The 19,714-nt window shown below is 34.5% G+C and overlaps 3 protein-coding genes and 3 pseudogenes across 5 annotated transcripts; all 6 read right to left on the minus strand.

The window, feature by feature from the left end:
* Positions 1–706: 706 nt before the first annotated feature.
* LOC149492130 (uncharacterized) lies at positions 707–1,424 on the minus strand (the record flags this gene model as incomplete). Its single annotated transcript, XM_089716854.1, has 2 exons — positions 980–1,424; positions 707–915 (listed from the first exon to the last, which is right to left on the minus strand). Coding segments are annotated over exons 1-2 (654 nt in total), but the record flags the coding sequence as incomplete, so codon positions are not given.
* On the minus strand, positions 727–3,080 carry LOC149492131 (uncharacterized protein At5g19025-like). Its single transcript, XM_089716855.1, has one exon. The coding sequence runs from the start codon at positions 2,885–2,887 to the stop codon at positions 2,210–2,212; it is 678 nt and encodes a 225-aa protein (XP_089572981.1). The 5' UTR covers positions 2,888–3,080; the 3' UTR covers positions 727–2,209.
* A 47-nt stretch (positions 3,081–3,127) lies between these two features.
* LOC149492132 (uncharacterized) lies at positions 3,128–5,557 on the minus strand (annotated as a pseudogene). Its single transcript, XR_016319122.1, has 5 exons — positions 5,300–5,557; positions 4,446–4,557; positions 4,181–4,355; positions 3,787–4,028; positions 3,128–3,327 (listed from the first exon to the last, which is right to left on the minus strand). The product of XR_016319122.1 is annotated as an uncharacterized LOC149492132 (transcript).
* Positions 5,558–5,669: 112 nt separating this feature from the next.
* Positions 5,670–6,867, minus strand: LOC149492133 (pentatricopeptide repeat-containing protein At5g19020, mitochondrial pseudogene; annotated as a pseudogene).
* A 4,985-nt stretch (positions 6,868–11,852) lies between these two features.
* Positions 11,853–19,699, minus strand: LOC149492134 (uncharacterized; annotated as a pseudogene). Its single transcript, XR_016319121.1, has 6 exons — positions 19,447–19,699; positions 18,592–18,703; positions 18,327–18,501; positions 17,934–18,175; positions 17,403–17,473; positions 11,853–12,222 (listed from the first exon to the last, which is right to left on the minus strand). The product of XR_016319121.1 is annotated as an uncharacterized LOC149492134 (transcript).
* LOC149492135 (uncharacterized protein At5g19025-like) lies at positions 15,423–17,376 on the minus strand. The gene has a single exon (XM_089716853.1). The coding sequence runs from the start codon at positions 17,031–17,033 to the stop codon at positions 16,356–16,358; it is 678 nt and encodes a 225-aa protein (XP_089572979.1). The 5' UTR covers positions 17,034–17,376; the 3' UTR covers positions 15,423–16,355.
* Positions 19,700–19,714: the final 15 nt, after the last annotated feature.

A 19,714-nucleotide genomic window follows, 5' to 3' on the forward strand; every position in this document is an offset into this window, starting at 1 on the left:
ATGATTAGGCCCTAGATTACATCAGAGCTTGAACACTTAAAAACACCAGATATAGGTGCGTTAAAGCAACTAATGTGGCGTTTGGCATAACATATGATAAAGTGGCACATCTTACATCGTGGGGGATCTTACAATGGGAAACAAAAATAATAATAATGCATAGTGAATTGCATAATCAGCCCAACAGAATCAAAATATAAAGAAAGCGATATTTTACTGGTTTAATTGCGACTTGTACATCTTTGCCAGCACAGTTGGACATAAAACAAATATAAAATGTTTCACCAAGCAAACGCCATTTTCTCAAGCCTGGATATTCGGATGATAATAAAAATGCTCTACAGGAACATCAATACTAGTACAGGCATGAACGTTTTCAGAATTCTTTGGCAAGCACAAAAATATTCAGTTATTTTCCATTTTAAGCTTCATTGCAAAAAGCAAGTAAACTACTAACTCAAAATTAAAATTCACATCCGCATAAACCATAGATGCATGCTTTTAATAGCAATTGATAAAATTACCAAACAGAAAAACAATTAGAACGATTATTCCAGAATAAATAAATCAACTGATTTTGCCAAGATTATTAAAAAAAAGAGAAACTGAATTATTTTATTACTTAATAAAAAAAAGAAATAAATAGTGTTTTAAAAGATATCTACTAACTATGGTCTAGGAAAGATCCAAATAGGAGGAGGCTGACTCTTGCCCAGCTCAAAGGATAACCAGGTGAGATGCTATGATCTTCTAGACTAAAAACCCCAGTGTCACAACCCCCATAAGGCTTTCCAATATACCTATAGTAAGCGGGCGGATCATTACTGAAGTAGATACAATTTGGCCTCAATCCAGGATAGTCTTCAGCTGATACAGAAAATGACTCATTGGCGCCAAGAAAGACGACAGCATCACCTAAACAATCCACGGGTTCTAGAGTTTGCTTTTCAAAATCTATCTTTCCAAGATCAAACCATACAGTCTTCGAAGGAAAAGCGATCGCGGAGATCAAAAGATTCGGGAGAAAACAAGGACCCATCTTCTCGAATACTAGATTGATATCTAATCACTGTAAGAATATCTCCTTGTGGCAATTCAACCAAGTATCGGCAGCGAGAAAACTTCACTCTTGAAATTTCTTTCGGGGGCTCTAATGAACCTTGGCTGTAAGTATATTTGATTTCCTTACTTATTGGAAAAGATGGGTTTTTGAGATCCCATGCTTGAACATAGCCAACACCATTAATGGCGTAAAACAATTGATGTTTCTTAGAATATATAATATCGTCAGAAGATATAACAAATTGATTACCTAAACAAGTCCAAGAGGAGTCTCCAATTCTACAAAAGGCAAGTTCGTTATTATGATTACAGATAATCATAATGGTGCATTTGCCATCCTTAGAAGGCGATGAAATAGCCATCTTATGAACAACCAGTGGGATCTCAAGTTCTTTATCTGTATTAAAATGCTGCTTCAATTTTCTATTGAAATTTTGGTTCCATTTTCTGTTGAAAATAAACCTCTGGTAATGCTCCAACGTTTCGAAACGCATCAGACGTGGTTCCTTTCGGACAGATGGGAGTGGTACGATTTCAGGAACAACGTTGGAAGAGAGAATGTTGGCTAAAAAAAATTCAGGATACCTATGATTGTCAAAACCCAACCAGCTGCGGGAAGAAACTATACATCGCGCTTTAGAATTTCCTTTGGCAGCCTTCGTTTCATTGGCTTCAGAAATTTATTCTCCGCCGGATTAAAGAGAAGGAAAGTCACCGAATATTGATTTACAGCAGTGTCTCTTTTGACAGAATTCTCAGGAGTAAGCAGTAATAAAGGTGATGGCAACGAAATTTCTGAAGTTGAAAAGCTTCTGTATGCAAGTGGTGGTGGTGATTTTGGGTTTAAAAGGCAAGAAAAGTTTAAATCTTTTTTAAGGTTTCGAAGAATCATACTGATATGGACCGGTGAGAAAAGTGGCAGCATCATCTTGGCCGTTTTGGAAGAAAACAATGTGTTTGTTGGAAGAACGCAACCTTTTTAACTCTATGTGCGTAGAGAGACCAGTGAGAAAGTTTTAATCTTGTTTGTTATATAGGGCACGGAGAAACTCAGAACCCGTGATGGTTAGTAGTTGTATCATAAATTACAACATGTCCGAGTCCTAATAGGAGTACGACTAGTACTACTAATATCTATAAATTAACTCTATGATAAATTCCCTTCACTCCCTACTTTGCAAGGCAACTTATCGATCTCTTTAGCCCCAGTATATTTGACACAATCCTCGGCCTGCGACTGCAAATCAAACTCCATTGCTCTCTTCAATCCCTTGCATCCGGGCTTGACGCACTTGCGAGATCTTGGCCCGCAGCAGAACTCAACAAATAGCACAGAAAAGAGAAATAGAGCCAAGAAGCCGCAAATGTAGGAAATGGAAGGGACATTGATGGCAAGGTGAAAGGAAGAGTTAGAGAGGAGGATTGATAGGGAGCAAAAGATATAAGAAAAGTAAGAAGTTAGAAGAGATATCCCTGAGAAGAAGACGAGAATCAAGATTAGAATGTCAAGGGTGGCTGATGGAGAGTGTTTACAAAGAAGAGCAGAAGAAGAAGAAGAGGAAGAAGAAGAAGTTGGATTAGGGTTAGGGTTTGATGAAGAATAAGAAGATAACTTGAGGGGTTTTGAAGAGGAAGAGGGAGAGGGCATGGTGTAAAGGAGTTGGTGCATGTTAAACACAGAAATGATGGAAAAATAGGGAGGGTTTTTTTCACAGAGACTGCTCCTTATGCATATGTGTCTTTTTTTTTTTTTTTTTTTTGACCTTTTTCTATTTTTCATATTTTTCTCATGACAGGAAGAGCGTGGTGGTGGGATGAGGCGCATGGTGCCTGCGTCGGTGGGTGACTAACACGTGCTGAGGATGAGAGTGGAAAAGTGGAGGCTTTTCTTGAAGAAGATAGAATTACTTCCTTTGTTTAATGTAATAGACAAAGAAATGTTAGGTATACGATAAAAAAAAGAAATTTAAAGTTAGATTTTATTATTATTTTTGTAGTATTGAGATAGAAGAATTTTACTGCAAGATTGTGCTAAAATATTTATAATTTTATTTTAATCAACCAATTATGAAGCATCAATTTTGTAATATTAGAATAAATTTTCTGATGAGTTGGTCCAGCCTGAAAGAAGCATTGCAGAATACATGCTGGCCAAGGCAAATATCAGGTGAAAGAATGTATATGAATAACTCACAGGCCGTGCCTCTTTTTCCTTCTTATCTTTGCCTTCTTCCAACTGTTCTTCAAGAAGAGGTTTCTTTGCATCTGGAACAGAAGATTAGCAACATTTGGATTCAACTGCAAGGTTTAATTTTCTAAATATAGTAAAGAATATTTGCTTTGCAGATAAAGGAACCATATATTGACTTGGTGATGCTATATTCGAAGACATCTTTGGACCCGTTGAAGAAATAAAAAGCCTATAATTATTCACCAGACAACTCCAAATTTCGATGTGATCAATAGACAAATGGCTTTAACATTTCTATGGTGGCATCAGCAGAAGTAGGCAAGCTCCACAGTTTACTTTTGGGGTATTGAGCAAAAACTACAGGAGGCAGCAGGAAAAATCAATGGTGACAACTCATAGGCAGCATAGTTGCTTGCCTGGGGGCTAAGTCTGACTTCAAATCAAAGGAGGAATTTTTTTTTTAATACATTTTCTCATCATAGTGCATAAAAAAGGTTGCATCAAGGATTCTTTTCACCAGTTATAAAGATTACCAGATGACTTAGGTGAAGACGGTGGTGACAGAAATGCCGTTGAAGCCCAGCACGAACAGCAGAATATAGGACCGAGAGAATGTTGTAAGCATCCCAAGCACAAGCGTGCTTGTAGAGACTGCTTTTGTACTTTTGTGGAGACCATTGCATGCATAATCGCGTGGTTCACTAGACAGACCGGTATAGCAAACATAAGCACAACACACTGATATCACTGAAGCAGGTAATAGGCTTCCATTAACCTAATTGAAATTCCAGCCACAATGATATTGCAAGTTAAACAAATGTTACTTCCATAAATGTTAGAATGTAATGCAAATCAGATAGTTAAAGCCATAAGATAACACTTTTGTGGAAAATCAATGAAATATAGAAAAAATAATCTTATCCTCACCGTAGGATGTAATGCTATTATAGCAAATACAAATGCCAGAATCATGGTCATGACAATGAAGAAGACATTGAGGCCGCAGTCCTGGCCAGACGGCTTGAACCACAAAAATAAAATGCCAGAGAATGTGAATGCTGCAAGATAGCACACGATTGACACAACAGGTAACGCAATATACCTAAAAACAAGCAATTCAATTTCAAGGATTAGAAATAAAACAGTAATGATGAGAAAGAATACTTAGAAGACACATAAATTTGAGGGCAACCATTTCTGTTCATCTTTCTCAACCCATGCATCATTCCACAAGTGCGTAAAGTCTACCAATATAATCACTTGAAACAACAAAAATAGGCCTGCTCCAAATTTTGATGCAATTCCTGCTAGCAAGTTTCACATACATCGGTCAACTATGACGTTCAGCATCAAATATCAGGAAAGGTCAAAACAACAATTCATTACAAAATGTTACCAACAAAGGCAATACTATAGGCCAAGGGAAGTGTCATCATTGAAGGAAAGGGACATAAATGAACAAAAGATTATCTCAACTTTGAAAAAGCAATAGTCATTTTTCCGTGCTTTCATGCAGAGCTAACCAGATTTAAACTATGAAAGAACCCTTGGGGGGGGAGGTATTTGATAGAGGATTCCTGGAAAACCAATATATTCCCAAAGAAGTTGCACTTTGCACAGGCCATAAAGTTTAGGTCCATGTCAATAGAACTATTCTTGCGAACGAATGGATTGGATCGAATTGGAAAATGGAAATTCGAAGTATTAAGAAAACCATAAAATTCCTCGTTTAAATAGAAACTATTGTATCATTAGAAACAATAATATTCTTTTTAGACATACAATTATATCAATTCAAGGACCACACATTCCTCAGCTATCCCGGGTCTATGTTGCACGAAATGGAAACTCAGAAATGTGGAAACAATACAGGGAAATGAGTAATTTTACACAGGAGAACAATATTTTATACGGGAAAACACATGCAGAAACGTTTCCAGAACGCATATCCTAGTTGAGAGTTTCCTGCATCATAGTCCCCGGTTAAGGAAAATCAGCTAAATATGATGACTGTACTAAATAAATGTTCCAGGGAGCTTAACTGACCATCAATTGAGATGATAACATTGGGCATGAAGAACATGAGGTCGACAAGCAAAAGCCAGATCATCATCTTTGCAATCCTTCCACCATGATGCCATGAGTCAAGCTTATCATTTTCGTCTTTCACGCCAATCATAATTAGAGCAAATATTGCAAAGAACAAGAAATTCGCTAAGCTAACGTGAATTACTGCTTGTATTTGTAACCATTCCTCGGAGTGCGTATCAGAAGAGTTTATCCCTGAACCATGTATCATATGAGATTCTTATAACTGAATTATAAGTCTCGTTTCACTGATTTCAAAACATTATGTGTGTAACCAGAAATCATTGCGCTCCAGGAAAAACATCTCTCTCAGGCATCTCATTGAACAATTGCCTTGCCTGATCAATCGTGCGATTTCGTATAAATCCTGCAATAAGGGCATTCCAAGAAGCAACGTTGTCCTTGCTGCCAATTCCAAATTGCAAACAAGCCTCATTCATCCTACCACAAGCTGCATAAAAATGGATAAGTGTTGCCTGTATAAAGCCCTATGAATCAAAACTCATCTTTACAGCAATACTGTGAAATTGCTGACCCTAGCCTATTGTCATTGTTCTCCCACATGCAGAAATCAAATCGACCATCGTAACATCATTAGGTACCAACCCAATGGATACCACGGACCGATACATCATGAAAGCTTCATTTAACTTTTCTACTCTAACATAACCATCAATTATAGTACTCCATGAAACCACATCTTTAGATGGGATCTCCTCAAACACCTCTTTAGCCAAATCAATGAAACCTGCTTTCGCGTACCCATTTAACATTACATTCCATGAGACTATATTCCTCTCAGGCATCTCATCAAACAAAGATCTTGCCTCAACTAAACTTGAACAAACACAATACATATGCAACAAATTGGTTGAAATAAGAACAAACGCATCAAACGTCATCTTGATGGTCAGTCCATGAAGCATTCTACAACCCCAAATCCCTCCTAGATGAGAACAAGCAGAGATAACAGTTGCCAGAGTCACTTCATTAGGAGCCACACCTGCACTTCTCATCTCCTTAAAAAGCTCAATCGCATTACTCAAACAATCATTTTGGGCAAAACCCATGATTATAGTAGTATAGGACACACAACCTTTTGCAGGCATTACCTCAAACAACTTGCGGGCATCTTTTAAGTTTCCGGACTTGACATACCCAGCAATCATTATGTTATAAGACACAGGATCTGAACTGGGACATAAATCAAACATGGACTTAGCATCAGCTAAAAGCCCACATTTTGCGTACATGTTAATCAAGCTGTTGTGTATGAAAGTGTTCGAATCAAGGCCGGATTTGAAAACAACGCAATGAATTTGTTGGCCTTGACAGATAGCCGAATGGATTGAGCAAGATTTTAGAGCCGAGACCAAAGCCTGCCCGTAGTTGGAGTCCTTTTGGTCTGATCTGGGATTGACGAGATCGTGGAGATGGAGAAGTAGTTTTTCCTGTTGCTGGGTAAAATGAAGGTTTTTGAATGATTTGGTAGATACCCATTTGAAACTGAATACCGACGGGATTAAAGGAGAGGTGACAAATCGGAGAAGGAATTCGGATTTGGAAGACAGTATCATCAGACGAGACCATGAGAACCTTTTTGCAATTTCAAAGTGGAAAAACAGAGGCAACTGATTTTGGAGGGAACCACACGGCAGCGTTTGATAATATTATTATTCAAACAAAACGAAAAAAAAATATTAAGGATAGATGATAATAATATTGTTATTTTATTTATGACTTTTGAAACAATATTAATCGTATCCTTAATTTTATTAAATATTAAAAAAGAAACTGAATGATTTTATTCCTTAATAAAAAAAAGAAATAGATAGTGTTTAAAACATTAATGATTTTTGTAATATTAGTTAACACAGCACAACTAAACACTGGTTTTGTAATCAGACGAATGCAGCTCTGTTAATAGAAAAGAGAAAGCAGTGATTGTCTGTCTGGGGAAATTTTCGTAAAAAAGATTCATGGCATTGGCTACAAAATCAAATCATTCAATCAATATATATATATATATATATATATATGGTTGAGAGTTAAAAGATAACTACTAACTATTGTCTGGGAAAGACCCAAATAGGAGGAGACAGACTCTCGTGGAGCTCAAAAGGATGACCAGGCAAGATGCTATGATCTTTAGACTAAAAACAACAATGTCAAAACCCCCCATAAGGCTTTTCAATATACCTATAGGAAGCGGGCGGATCATTATTGAAGTAGATACAATTTGGTATTAATTCATGATAGTCTCTAGTTGATACAGAAAATGACTCGTTAGCGCCAAGGAAGACCACAGCATCACCTAAACAATCCACGGGTTCTAGAGGCTGCTTTTCAAAGTCTATCTTTCCAAGATCAAAACATACAGTCTTCGAAGGAAAGCGATCAAGGAGATTAAAAGATTCAGGAAAAAATAAGGATCTATCTTCTCGAATACTGGATTGATATCTAATCACTATAAGAATATCTCCTTGTGGCAATTCAACCAAGTATCGGCAGCGAGAAAACTTCACTCTTCAAATTTCTTTCGGGGGCTCTAATGAACATTGGCTGTAAGTATATTCGATTACCTTACTAATTGGAAAAGATTGGTTTTTGAGATCCCATGTTTGAACATAGCGAGCATCATTAATGGCGTAAACAATTGATGTTTCTTAGAATATATGATATCGGCAAAAGATATAACAAATTGATCACCTAAACAAGTCCAAGAGGAGTCTCCAATTCTACAAATGGCAAGTTCATTATCCTGATTATAGATAATCATAACGGTGCAATTGCCATCGTCGGGGGGCAATGAAATAGCAATCTCGTGCACAACGAGTGGGATCAGAAGTTCTTTTTATGCATTAAAATGCTGCTTCAATTTCCAATTGAAATATCGCTTCAATTTTCTGTTGAAAATAAACTTCCGATAATGCTCCGACGTTTCGAAATGCATCAGACGTGGTTCCTTTCGGATTTATTAAGATTTTAGGAATCTGCATTTATAAATTAGAGACCGAAGGATTAGGTTTAGAGATTGGGTTGAATTTTATTTTGACCACTTCATTATAAATAAAATAAAACTAAGTACATAAGTAGTATTATTACAAATAGCTTGTATGACAAAGTCTAATACAAATTAATCAACTGTATTTATTTTAATCTAAACAAAACTTATGTTTTAATATTATATAGATTAAAAAAAATTAAATGAGCAAATAGCATATTTAACGTGCGAGACACGTCATAAAAAAGACTAGTATATATATAAAAATACGAATGGGGAGAGGAACATTGGGTTCCTAAAATGCCCCTGCATACCCTAATTGATTAAAAATATTATTAAGGATAAAGGATAATTTAGTCCTATTGTATTAGAAAACTTTTAATTTTGTTGATATTTTATTGGTAATAAAGATAATTTAATCCTATTCTAGTTAGTAAACTTTTAATTTTATTATGATATCAATTTATTATATATCAATATTATAAATTCAATCTCATTCTAATTAAGAATTTGTCATGTCATATCAGTATATACATGTTTAGTTTTAATTGCTTTTGATTATCAAGAATTTATCGTTTTTTTACTATCAAAAATTATTACATCAAGCTTTTACTAATTTAAAATTATTGAGTTCGAAATCATGTTTTCTTCTTTCGGTAAATATAACATTAACTCACTTTATTTACAAATTAAAAAAATAGTTTTTATTTATATTTCTTATAATTAAGTAATCCCTTCAACCTCCTTGTTCGTGTTTAGATTTATAGATGTATAGATTAAATTTATAGATTCGTTGGTTGGGGTTTCATGAGAATTGCTTGAGAAATAGGTTCCACAATTGCTTTGTTTCGTTTCGGACGTTTTGGTGGTAGGCACAAATAGTCAATATCTTAGTATTATGTTTTTATTAATATTAATATTTCGGAGGCAATTATATAATAGTCAATCTCTTAAGCTATAGTAATAATAATAGCTTAATAATAGTTATATAGCTATTAATGTAATCATAATAATTCTTAATATATGAGTTATTGCAATATTTAATATATAATATTTATAATTTAAATTAAAAACATAACAAGTCAAGTTAGTTTTCATTTTGGAAAATTTTCCTTACGTTCTACTTTTATTTTTTCATTATTTATTTATTTATTTATTTTTTGGTATGATATTATTTCACATTAAAAATTACTAGGTATTGAGGTATTACTTTAAATCTTTTTGGTTATCAAAAGTTTATTTGCTTGACTATCAAAAGCTTGATACAATTTCATGTGTAGGTCTCTTTCTTAAACATCGAGGTATATGTTTCCTTAAATTAAGGTAAGTTGAAAAAATAAAAGTACCAAGATTTTAGTTCATCAAATTAGTATTAAATTAATTATAAAATATTTAATGTAAACTATAACATTTGATTATTAGATATCGCGAGTGAATTCAAAATTTATAGAGTTGGAGCTAAAGATTCAACACTAGAGAAGTATATGTTGTGTTAAAAAATATTATTATTATTGTATATGTTGTGTTAAAAAATAATTGTAAAATTTTTTATTGTTATAATAATTTGATCTTTTTAAAATTACTATATAATGTTAATATTGTCCATTAATATTCTAACATTTTTATAACTTTTAATTATAAAATAATTGGATGAATGAGAATATTCATAGTAAAAAGGCTAATATTTAAAGTCAGTTAGCAATCTTATCATTGAAAACAATGTAAATATTATCTATAACTTGCCTACTCAATTAAGAATTATAAAAATTAATATTTTAATATAATAATAATAAATAATTATTTGAACTCATATTAAATTTTCTCATTACGTTTTATTAGTATGAATAGATAATTAATATTTATTTACAACAACTTCTATCAAGAGTAAGTTAATAACATATTATTTTATAAACTATAAATTATATTTTTTATAATATTTTTTATTTTATTAATTCATGAAATCCTAGTTCATGATATTTGTTTCTCAATTGATTTTAGAGTAGGTGAAAACATCAAAGGAAAATGAAAATGATTTAGAGTAGTTCACTCACAATAATTTGCAGCTTATAAACATGCACGATTTGTTTAGATTTTTATTTTTTCATTCTATATAAAGGGCTTGAACCTAAAGCTTGCTCCCTTTATACTGCTCGTGTACTGTCATTATCAACAAAACAAAATGTTTAAAAAATTACTTTCTAGTCAAATTCCTCCACTTGCAAGGAGCTATGGTAGCCAACGCGCTGAATTTTTCAAAACTGAACAAATATATGCTAAGGGAAATGACTATTATCATACAGTTAGAGAATATGAAAAATACCAAAAAAACAAGATATCAAAGAAACAGTATGCCCAATCTCTTGACACTACAAGCATAAGAGAGTCTACAAAAATGTATTTTTGGAAAAATGGCAAAAATATTGCAGAACGAAAAGGTTTAACAGGTGAAGAACTTACGGAAAGTATAAATAAATACGTGGAGGAGATGTTGGCTAATTCCTACTTCAACAGGATTGATGAGTTTGAGGTATAACACTTTATTTTGTTGTTTTTCATATTATTAGATATTAAATTTTAACTAGCTCTTTTTTTTTTTTTTTTTTTTTTTTTTTTAAATGAACAGCGCGAAGAGGAGAGTAAAAAAAATAAACAGCGCGAAGAGGAGAGTAAAAAATGACGAAGACCGAACATATAGAGCAAAATAGTATTTTTAATATGAATTATGATTTGTTTCTGGTTTGCTATCAATAGGAAATATAAATAAATGCTAGTATCTATTATGTCATGTGTTGCTTCTTCCACTTATAGTTCTAGAAATATTATGTTATCTGTTACTTCTAGATGTTTTATGTAATTTTGGAATTTAAAGCTATGTTTTATGAAATTTCCGAATGAGTTTCATATTTCCCTGGATTTCATGCTATATTCTAATGTTTATTTTATTTGTTCCCAGTTTGTACTAAAAGAAAAGGAAAGAGATAAAAGATAACGTGGTATATAATCAACTCACCGATAACAAATAATTAAAAAAATAAATATAATTTTTAAGTGGGAAGTGAGAAGTGGAAGCAGTAGAAAAATTAAATTAATTAGATAAAGAGTAGAGTCTAAAACTCAATTCTGTCAGCAAAGATTAATATAAATTTTAGCTATACTCTAAGAGTGACTAATCATCTAAATAAAAAAAACAGGCTATTTTTGATTGATTTTGTAAATGATGATGTCTTGAGTCATCTTTAAGCCAACAGAATGATTTGGGAATCAAAGGACTCATCTGCTAAATTCACAGTACAAGTATCTTATGATTTGTGCAATGAAAGAAAGCGAACTACAATACAACAATTCTATTTACTAATTTTACTTCGACAAAAGCTAATAGGAAGTGAATGAAAGGCTGACTGACTGGCTGAGCAAATGCATAATGTACTTCCATGGCAAAAGACTAGTCCCAGGCATCCAAGAGACCAATACCAATATACCAAGAGCAGGGTAAAATAAACTCAAATATTAAAATGAAAAATATCTATTTGGCATGCATCATATATTCAAATATGTATGAATGTGTTTATTCCATTGAACTTGTATATTCTTCCAGAAATGAAATATTATCACTATTGAGTTTGTATATCTTTTCAGAAATGAAGATAATCTCCCAAGAAAAGCAGATACAGGAATCTTGAAGATGAGCCACCGCCAGATCATAGGATTAGAAATTGTGTTCTGACCAAGAGTGCAATCTTCTAGAGAAAATGAACAGTCAAAATCTGGAAGGCGAACACATACTAAAGAGGAGAAACATATAAAGGGGCCCTGACAATGAAACCATCACAATTAGCGATGATCTCCTCCTCCATTAGCAGCCACATTGGCCAAAGCCCTACAAGTGTCATAAGACTCGAGTTATGATCATAACAACAGAACACATGTTTGGACACATCATACACTCACCAATGTTGGTACTCTTAAAATAGTGTGAACATCCAATAAATGTAATTAAATAGACAGTCCCCAAAATTTTTGAACATGAAATAGACTTGGAAAATGCTTTGAACATGCAACGCTGTTAGAAAGATGAAAGGGAATCAAGGTGGATGGGTTGTTGTTTAATGACACCATAAAGAAAAATATGATTTACTTAAACTAACAGGGGGCATAACAAATGATAAGGACTGTAATCTTAAACCTAAGCACTTCCACAATCAGGACTTGCCGAATTCCTCCATTTCACTCGTTGACCGTCGAGCATAAGATTTACTCCGTTTCAAGTGCAAGGTGCAATATACCTTTTTAGTAGACAAGTTTGTCCTGAATCTGGCATCATAGTGCTGTTCTTAAGGACCATTACATTTTTCAATGTAGTTTTTTTTTTTTCTTTCTTTTTTGAGTGTTTGTGTGAACATTACGTTTTTTAGCTATCAAATTCTCCGATTTGAAGAAGAAGAATAAATGTACAAATTACAAGTTGATGAAGCCTAGAAACAAACATGACACCCATACAACGACCAAATCACAACCTGCATGATTCACACAAATCCATGAATGCATGCATATGTATATATTTGTTCAGTGTTTAAATTATTTGAACACGAAAATACAGTTAAAACATCCATTCTGCTACAAGTCTTCCCACATCCTCACATATTCAAGTGACATGCATGTTCACACAAACACAGTGAGAGCCACAAGAAACTAAGAAAAAGCAAAACTGGATTTATTTTTAATAGGGCAAGCATATTCCATGTGCCTTCTGAGCTGAATAGCTTTTAGTTGGTATCCTGCTACTGCTTCAACTAGAATTTCTGTTCAGAACAAAACTTTACATGTTATGTTATTTACGCAATAATTGTCTTCTGCATTGCTGAACATAACCGATGATATATCTCATTACAGAAAAGTTCAAAACACACAAAAGATTTCTTATGGTTAGGAAGACATTAAAATGAGAAAAGCCATGGCTAAAATACATTTTTCAGCAGACACATTTAAAGAAGTAGCAAAATCAGGCATAGCCTGCTCTCTCTTTACAGTCTGCTGGTTCAAACACAAGTTTACTAGAAAGCAGAAACTTCATCAGGCAAACTTATTAGGAGTCTCTAGAGCACAGCACATCCCTGAAACCTCCAATTAACTATAAGCAATAAAGGACTCCAAATATCATTTTACAAGAAACTAAAGGAAAGTCTTAATCAGGATGCTGCATAGCACAACCATATCCTTAAAACACCAACTTTTATTTGATTACTAGAATATTAGGTTTTCTGTCACTCTACATATCCATGATCAGACTGAGCCTCTAAGTAGTGATACTTTTACCATAAACATATTTTTGAGACAGACCATATGAGTGAGTTACACATGATTGTAAATTCAACAGTACCAGGTGCGAACCTGCAATTCAACCCGATTAGCTTATTTCATTATACCAAATTTATCCTAAATGTTTAACTCTAAATTCGCTTCTGTTCAACAAAAATTTAAAATCCATCTTGTTTATTTGTCTATACCTACATCAGATGTCAATAAAAAAAATATATATATAAAAAAAAAAAAAAAAAAAAAAAAAAACCCAGCTAAACACAGCGACATAAGTTCCTTATATAAGTAATAAACAAGCTCCAAATTCAAACAGACCATTCTTGAGTTATCAATATTCAGAAGAACTTGAAAGTGATTAATAAATAATCGCATTCAATAGAATCTCCACCCATTTGCAACCAAAACATATCATTGCTAATGCAACCTACACCACACATTCAAATTTTCTTATCATGGTCCCAGGATAATAAATATGATTTTGACTATGATTAGGCCCTAGATTACATCAGAGCTTGAACACTTAAAAACACCAGATATAGGTGCGTTAAAGCAACTAATGTGGCGTTTGGCATAACATATGATAAAGTGGCACATCTTACATCGTGGGGGATCTTACAATGGGAAACAAAAATAATAATAATGCATAGTGAATTGCATAATCAGCCCAACAGAATCAAAATATAAAGAAAGCGATATTTTACTGGTTTAATTGCGACTTGTACATCTTTGCCAGCACAGTTGGACATAAAACAAATATAAAATGTTTCACCAAGCAAACGCCATTTTCTCAAGCCTGGATATTCGGATGATAATAAAAATGCTCTACAGGAACATCAATACTAGTACAGGCATGAACGTTTCAGAATTCTTTGGCAAGCACAAAAATATTCAGTTATTTTCCATTTTAAGCTTCATTGCAAAAAGCAAGTAAACTACTAACTCAAAATTAAAATTCACATCCGCATAAACCATAGATGCATGCTTTTAATAGCAATTGATAAAATTACCAAACAGAAAAACAATTAGAACGATTATTCCAGAATAAATAAATCAACTGATTTTGCCAAGATTATTAAAAAAAAAGAGAAACTGAATTATTTTATTACTTAATAAAAAAAAGAAATAAATAGTGTTTTAAAAGATATCTACTAACTATGGTCTAGGAAAGATCCAAATAGGAGGAGGCTGACTCTTGCCCAGCTCAAAAGGATAACCAGGTGAGATGCTATGATCTTCTAGACTAAAAACCCCAGTGTCACAACCCCCATAAGGCTTTCCAATATACCTATAGTAAGCGGGCGGATCATTACTGAAGTAGATACAATTTGGCCTCAATCCAGGATAGTCTTCAGCTGATACAGAAAATGACTCATTGGCGCCAAGAAAGACGACAGCATCACCTAAACAATCCACGGGTTCTAGAGTTTGCTTTTCAAAATCTATCTTTCCAAGATCAAACCATACAGTCTTCGAAGGAAAGCGATCGCGGAGATCAAAAGATTCGGGAGAAAACAAGGACCCATCTTCTCGAATACTAGATTGATATCTAATCACTGTAAGAATATCTCCTTGTGGCAATTCAACCAAGTATCGGCAGCGAGAAAACTTCACTCTTGAAATTTCTTTCGGGGGCTCTAATGAACCTTGGCTGTAAGTATATTTGATTTCCTTACTTATTGGAAAAGATGGGTTTTTGAGATCCCATGCTTGAACATAGCCAACACCATTAATGGCGTAAAACAATTGATGTTTCTTAGAATATATAATATCGTCAGAAGATATAACAAATTGATTACCTAAACAAGTCCAAGAGGAGTCTCCAATTCTACAAAAGGCAAGTTCGTTATTATGATTACAGATAATCATAATGGTGCATTTGCCATCCTTAGAAGGCGATGAAATAGCCATCTTATGAACAACCAGTGGGATCTCAAGTTCTTTATCTGTATTAAAATGCTGCTTCAATTTTCTATTGAAATTTTGGTTCCATTTTCTGTTGAAAATAAACCTCTGGTAATGCTCCAACGTTTCGAAACGCATCAGACGTGGTTCCTTTCGGACAGATGGGAGTGGTACGATTTCAGGAACAACGTTGGAAGAGAGAATGTTGGCTAAAAAAAATTCAGGATACCTATGATTGTCAAAACCCAACCAGCTGCGGGAAGAAACTATACATCGCGCTTTAGAAATTTCCTTTGGCAGCCTTCGTTTCATTGGCTTCAGAAATTTATTCTCCGCCGGATTAAAGAGAAGGAAAGTCACCGAATATTGATTTACAGCAGTGTCTCTTTTGACAGAATTCTCAGGAGTAAGCAGTAATAAAGGTGATGGCAACGAAATTTCTGAAGTTGAAAAGCTTCTGTATGCAAGTGGTGGTGGTGATTTTGGGTTTAAAAGGCAAGAAAAGTTTAAATCTTTTTTAAGGTTTCGAAGAATCATACTGATATGGACCGGTGAGAAAAGTGGCAGCATCATCTTGGCCGTTTTGGAAGAAAACAATGTGTTTGTTGGAAGAACGCAACCTTTTTAACTCTATGTGCGTAGAGAGACCAGTGAGAAAGTTTTAATCTTGTTTGTTATATAGGGCACGGAGAAACTCAGAACCCGTGATGGTTAGTAGTTGTATCATAAATTACAACATGTCCGAGTCCTAATAGGAGTACGACTAGTACTACTAATATCTATAAATTAACTCTATGATAAATTCCCTTCACTCCCTACTTTGCAAGGCAACTTATCGATCTCTTTAGCCCCAGTATATTTGACACAATCCTCGGCCTGCGACTGCAAATCAAACTCCATTGCTCTCTTCAATCCCTTGCATCCGGGCTTGACGCACTTGCGAGATCTTGGCCCGCAGCAGAACTCAACAAATAGCACAGAAAAGAGAAATAGAGCCAAGAAGCCGCAAATGTAGGAAATGGAAGGGACATTGATGGCAAGGTGAAAGGAAGAGTTAGAGAGGAGGATTGATAGGGAGCAAAAGATATAAGAAAAGTAAGAAGTTAGAAGAGATATCCCTGAGAAGAAGACGAGAATCAAGATTAGAATGTCAAGGGTGGCTGATGGAGAGTGTTTACAAAGAAGAGCAGAAGAAGAAGAAGAGGAAGAAGAAGAAGTTGGATTAGGGTTAGGGTTTGATGAAGAATAAGAAGATAACTTGAGGGGTTTTGAAGAGGAAGAGGGAGAGGGCATGGTGTAAAGGAGTTGGTGCATGTTAAACACAGAAATGATGGAAAAATAGGGAGGGTTTTTTTCACAGAGACTGCTCCTTATGCATATGTGTCTTTTTTTTTTTTTTTTTTTTGACCTTTTTCTATTTTTCATATTTTTCTCATGACAGGAAGAGCGTGGTGGTGGGATGAGGCGCATGGTGCCTGCGTCGGTGGGTGACTAACACGTGCTGAGGATGAGAGTGGAAAAGTGGAGGCTTTTCTTGAAGAAGATAGAATTACTTCCTTTGTTTAATGTAATAGACAAAGAAATGTTAGGTATACGATAAAAAAAAGAAATTTAAAGTTAGATTTTATTATTATTTTTGTAGTATTGAGATAGAAGAATTTTACTGCAAGATTGTGCTAAAATATTTATAATTTTATTTTAATCAACCAATTATGAAGCATCAATTTTGTAATATTAGAATAAATTTTCTGATGAGTTGGTCCAGCCTGAAAGAAGCATTGCAGAATACATGCTGGCCAAGGCAAATATCAGGTGAAAGAATGTATATGAATAACTCACAGGCCGTGCCTCTTTTTCCTTCTTATCTTTGCCTTCTTCCAACTGTTCTTCAAGAAGAGGTTTCTTTGCATCTGGAACAGAAGATTAGCAACATTTGGATTCAACTGCAAGGTTTAATTTTCTAAATATAGTAAAGAATATTTGCTTTGCAGATAAAGGAACCATATATTGACTTGGTGATGCTATATTCGAAGACATCTTTGGACCCGTTGAAGAAATAAAAAGCCTATAATTATTCACCAGACAACTCCAAATTTCGATGTGATCAATAGACAAATGGCTTTAACATTTCTATGGTGGCATCAGCAGAAGTAGGCAAGCTCCACAGTTTACTTTTGGGGTATTGAGCAAAAACTACAGGAGGCAGCAGGAAAAATCAATGGTGACAACTCATAGGCAGCATAGTTGCTTGCCTGGGGGCTAAGTCTGACTTCAAATCAAAGGAGGAATTTTTTTTTTTAATACATTTTCTCATCATAGTGCATAAAAAAGGTTGCATCAAGGATTCTTTTCACCAGTTATAAAGATTACCAGATGACTTAGGTGAAGACGGTGGTGACAGAAATGCCGTTGAAGCCCAGCACGAACAGCAGAATATAGGACCGAGAGAATGTTGTAAGCATCCCAAGCACAAGCGTGCTTGTAGAGACTGCTTTTGTACTTTTGTGGAGACCATTGCATGCATAATCGCGTGGTTCACTAGACAGACCGGTATAGCAAACATAAGCACAACACACTGATATCACTGAAGCAGGTAATAGGCTTCCATTAACCTAATTGAAATTCCAGCCACAATGATATTGCAAGTTAAACAAATGTTACTTCCATAAATGTTAGAATGTAATGCAAATCAGATAGTTAAAGCCATAAGATAACACTTTTGTGGAAAATCAATGAAATATAGAAAAAATAATTTATCGTCACCGTAGGATGTAATGCTATTATAGCAAATACAAATGCCAGAATCATGGTCATGACAATGAAGAAGACATTGAGGCCGCAGTCCTGGCCAGACGGCTTGAACCACAAAAATAAAATGCCAGAGAATGTGAATGCTGCAAGATAGCACACGATTGACACAACAGGTAACGCAATATACCTAAAAACAAGCAATTCAATTTCAAGGATTAGAAATAAAACAGTAATGATGAGAAAGAATACTTAGAAGACACATAAATTTGAGGGCAACCATTTCTGTTCATCTTTCTCAACCCATGCATCATTCCACAAGTGCGTAAAGTCTACCAATATAATCACTTGAAACAACAAAAATAGGCCTGCTCCAAATTTTGATGCAATTCCTGCTAGCAAGTTTCACATACATCGGTCAACTATGACGTTCAGCATCAAATATCAGGAAAGGTCAAAACAACAATTCATTACAAAATGTTACCAACAAAGGCAATACTATAGGCCAAGGGAAGTGTCATCATTGAAGGAAAGGGACATAAATGAACAAAAGATTATCTCAACTTTGAAAAAGCAATAGTCATTTTTCCGTGCTTTCATGCAGAGCTAACCAGATTTAAACTATGAAAGAACCCTTGGGGGGGGGAGGTATTTGATAGAGGATTCCTGGAAAACCAATATATTCCCAAAGAAGTTGCACTTTGCACAGGCCATAAAGTTTAGGTCCATGTCAATAGAACTATTCTTGCGAACGAATGGATTGGATCGAATTGGAAAATGGAAATTCGAAGTATTAAGAAAACCATAAAATTCCTCGTTTAAATAGAAACTATTGTATCATTAGAAACAATAATATTCTTTTTAGACATACAATTATATCAATTCAAGGACCACACATTCCTCAGCTATCCCGGGTCTATGTTGCACGAAATGGAAACTCAGAAATGTGGAAACAATACAGGGAAATGAGTAATTTTACACAGGAGAACAATATTTTATACGGGAAAACACATGCAGAAACGTTTCCAGAACGCATATCCTAGTTGAGAGTTTCCTGCATCATAGTCCCCGGTTAAGGAAAATCAGCTAAATATGATGACTGTACTAAATAAATGTTCCAGGGAGCTTAACTGACCATCAATTGAGATGATAACATTGGGCATGAAGAACATGAGGTCGACAAGCAAAAGCCAGATCATCATCTTTGCAATCCTTCCACCATGATGCCATGAGTCAAGCTTATCATTTTCGTCTTTCACGCCAATCATAATTAGAGCAAATATTGCAAAGAACAAGAAATTCGCTAAGCTAACGTGAATTACTGCTTGTATTTGTAACCATTCCTCGGAGTGCGTATCAGAAGAGTTTATCCCTGAACCATGTATCATATGAGATTCTTATAA

The sequence above is a fragment of the Jatropha curcas genome, unplaced genomic scaffold, assembly GCF_041381405.1.
Source record: "Jatropha curcas cultivar XTBG-Jc1 unplaced genomic scaffold, XTBG_Jcur_1.0 HiC_scaffold_102_pilon, whole genome shotgun sequence".
NCBI lineage: Eukaryota > Viridiplantae > Streptophyta > Magnoliopsida > Malpighiales > Euphorbiaceae > Jatropha > Jatropha curcas.

Bases quoted from the DNA above. Each gene is read 5' to 3' on its own strand.
- LOC149492131 (XM_089716855.1), bottom strand. From the start codon at position 2,887: ATGCGCCTCATCCCACCACCACGCTCTTCCTGTCATGAGAAAAATATG.
- LOC149492135 (XM_089716853.1), bottom strand. From the start codon at position 17,033: ATGCGCCTCATCCCACCACCACGCTCTTCCTGTCATGAGAAAAATATG.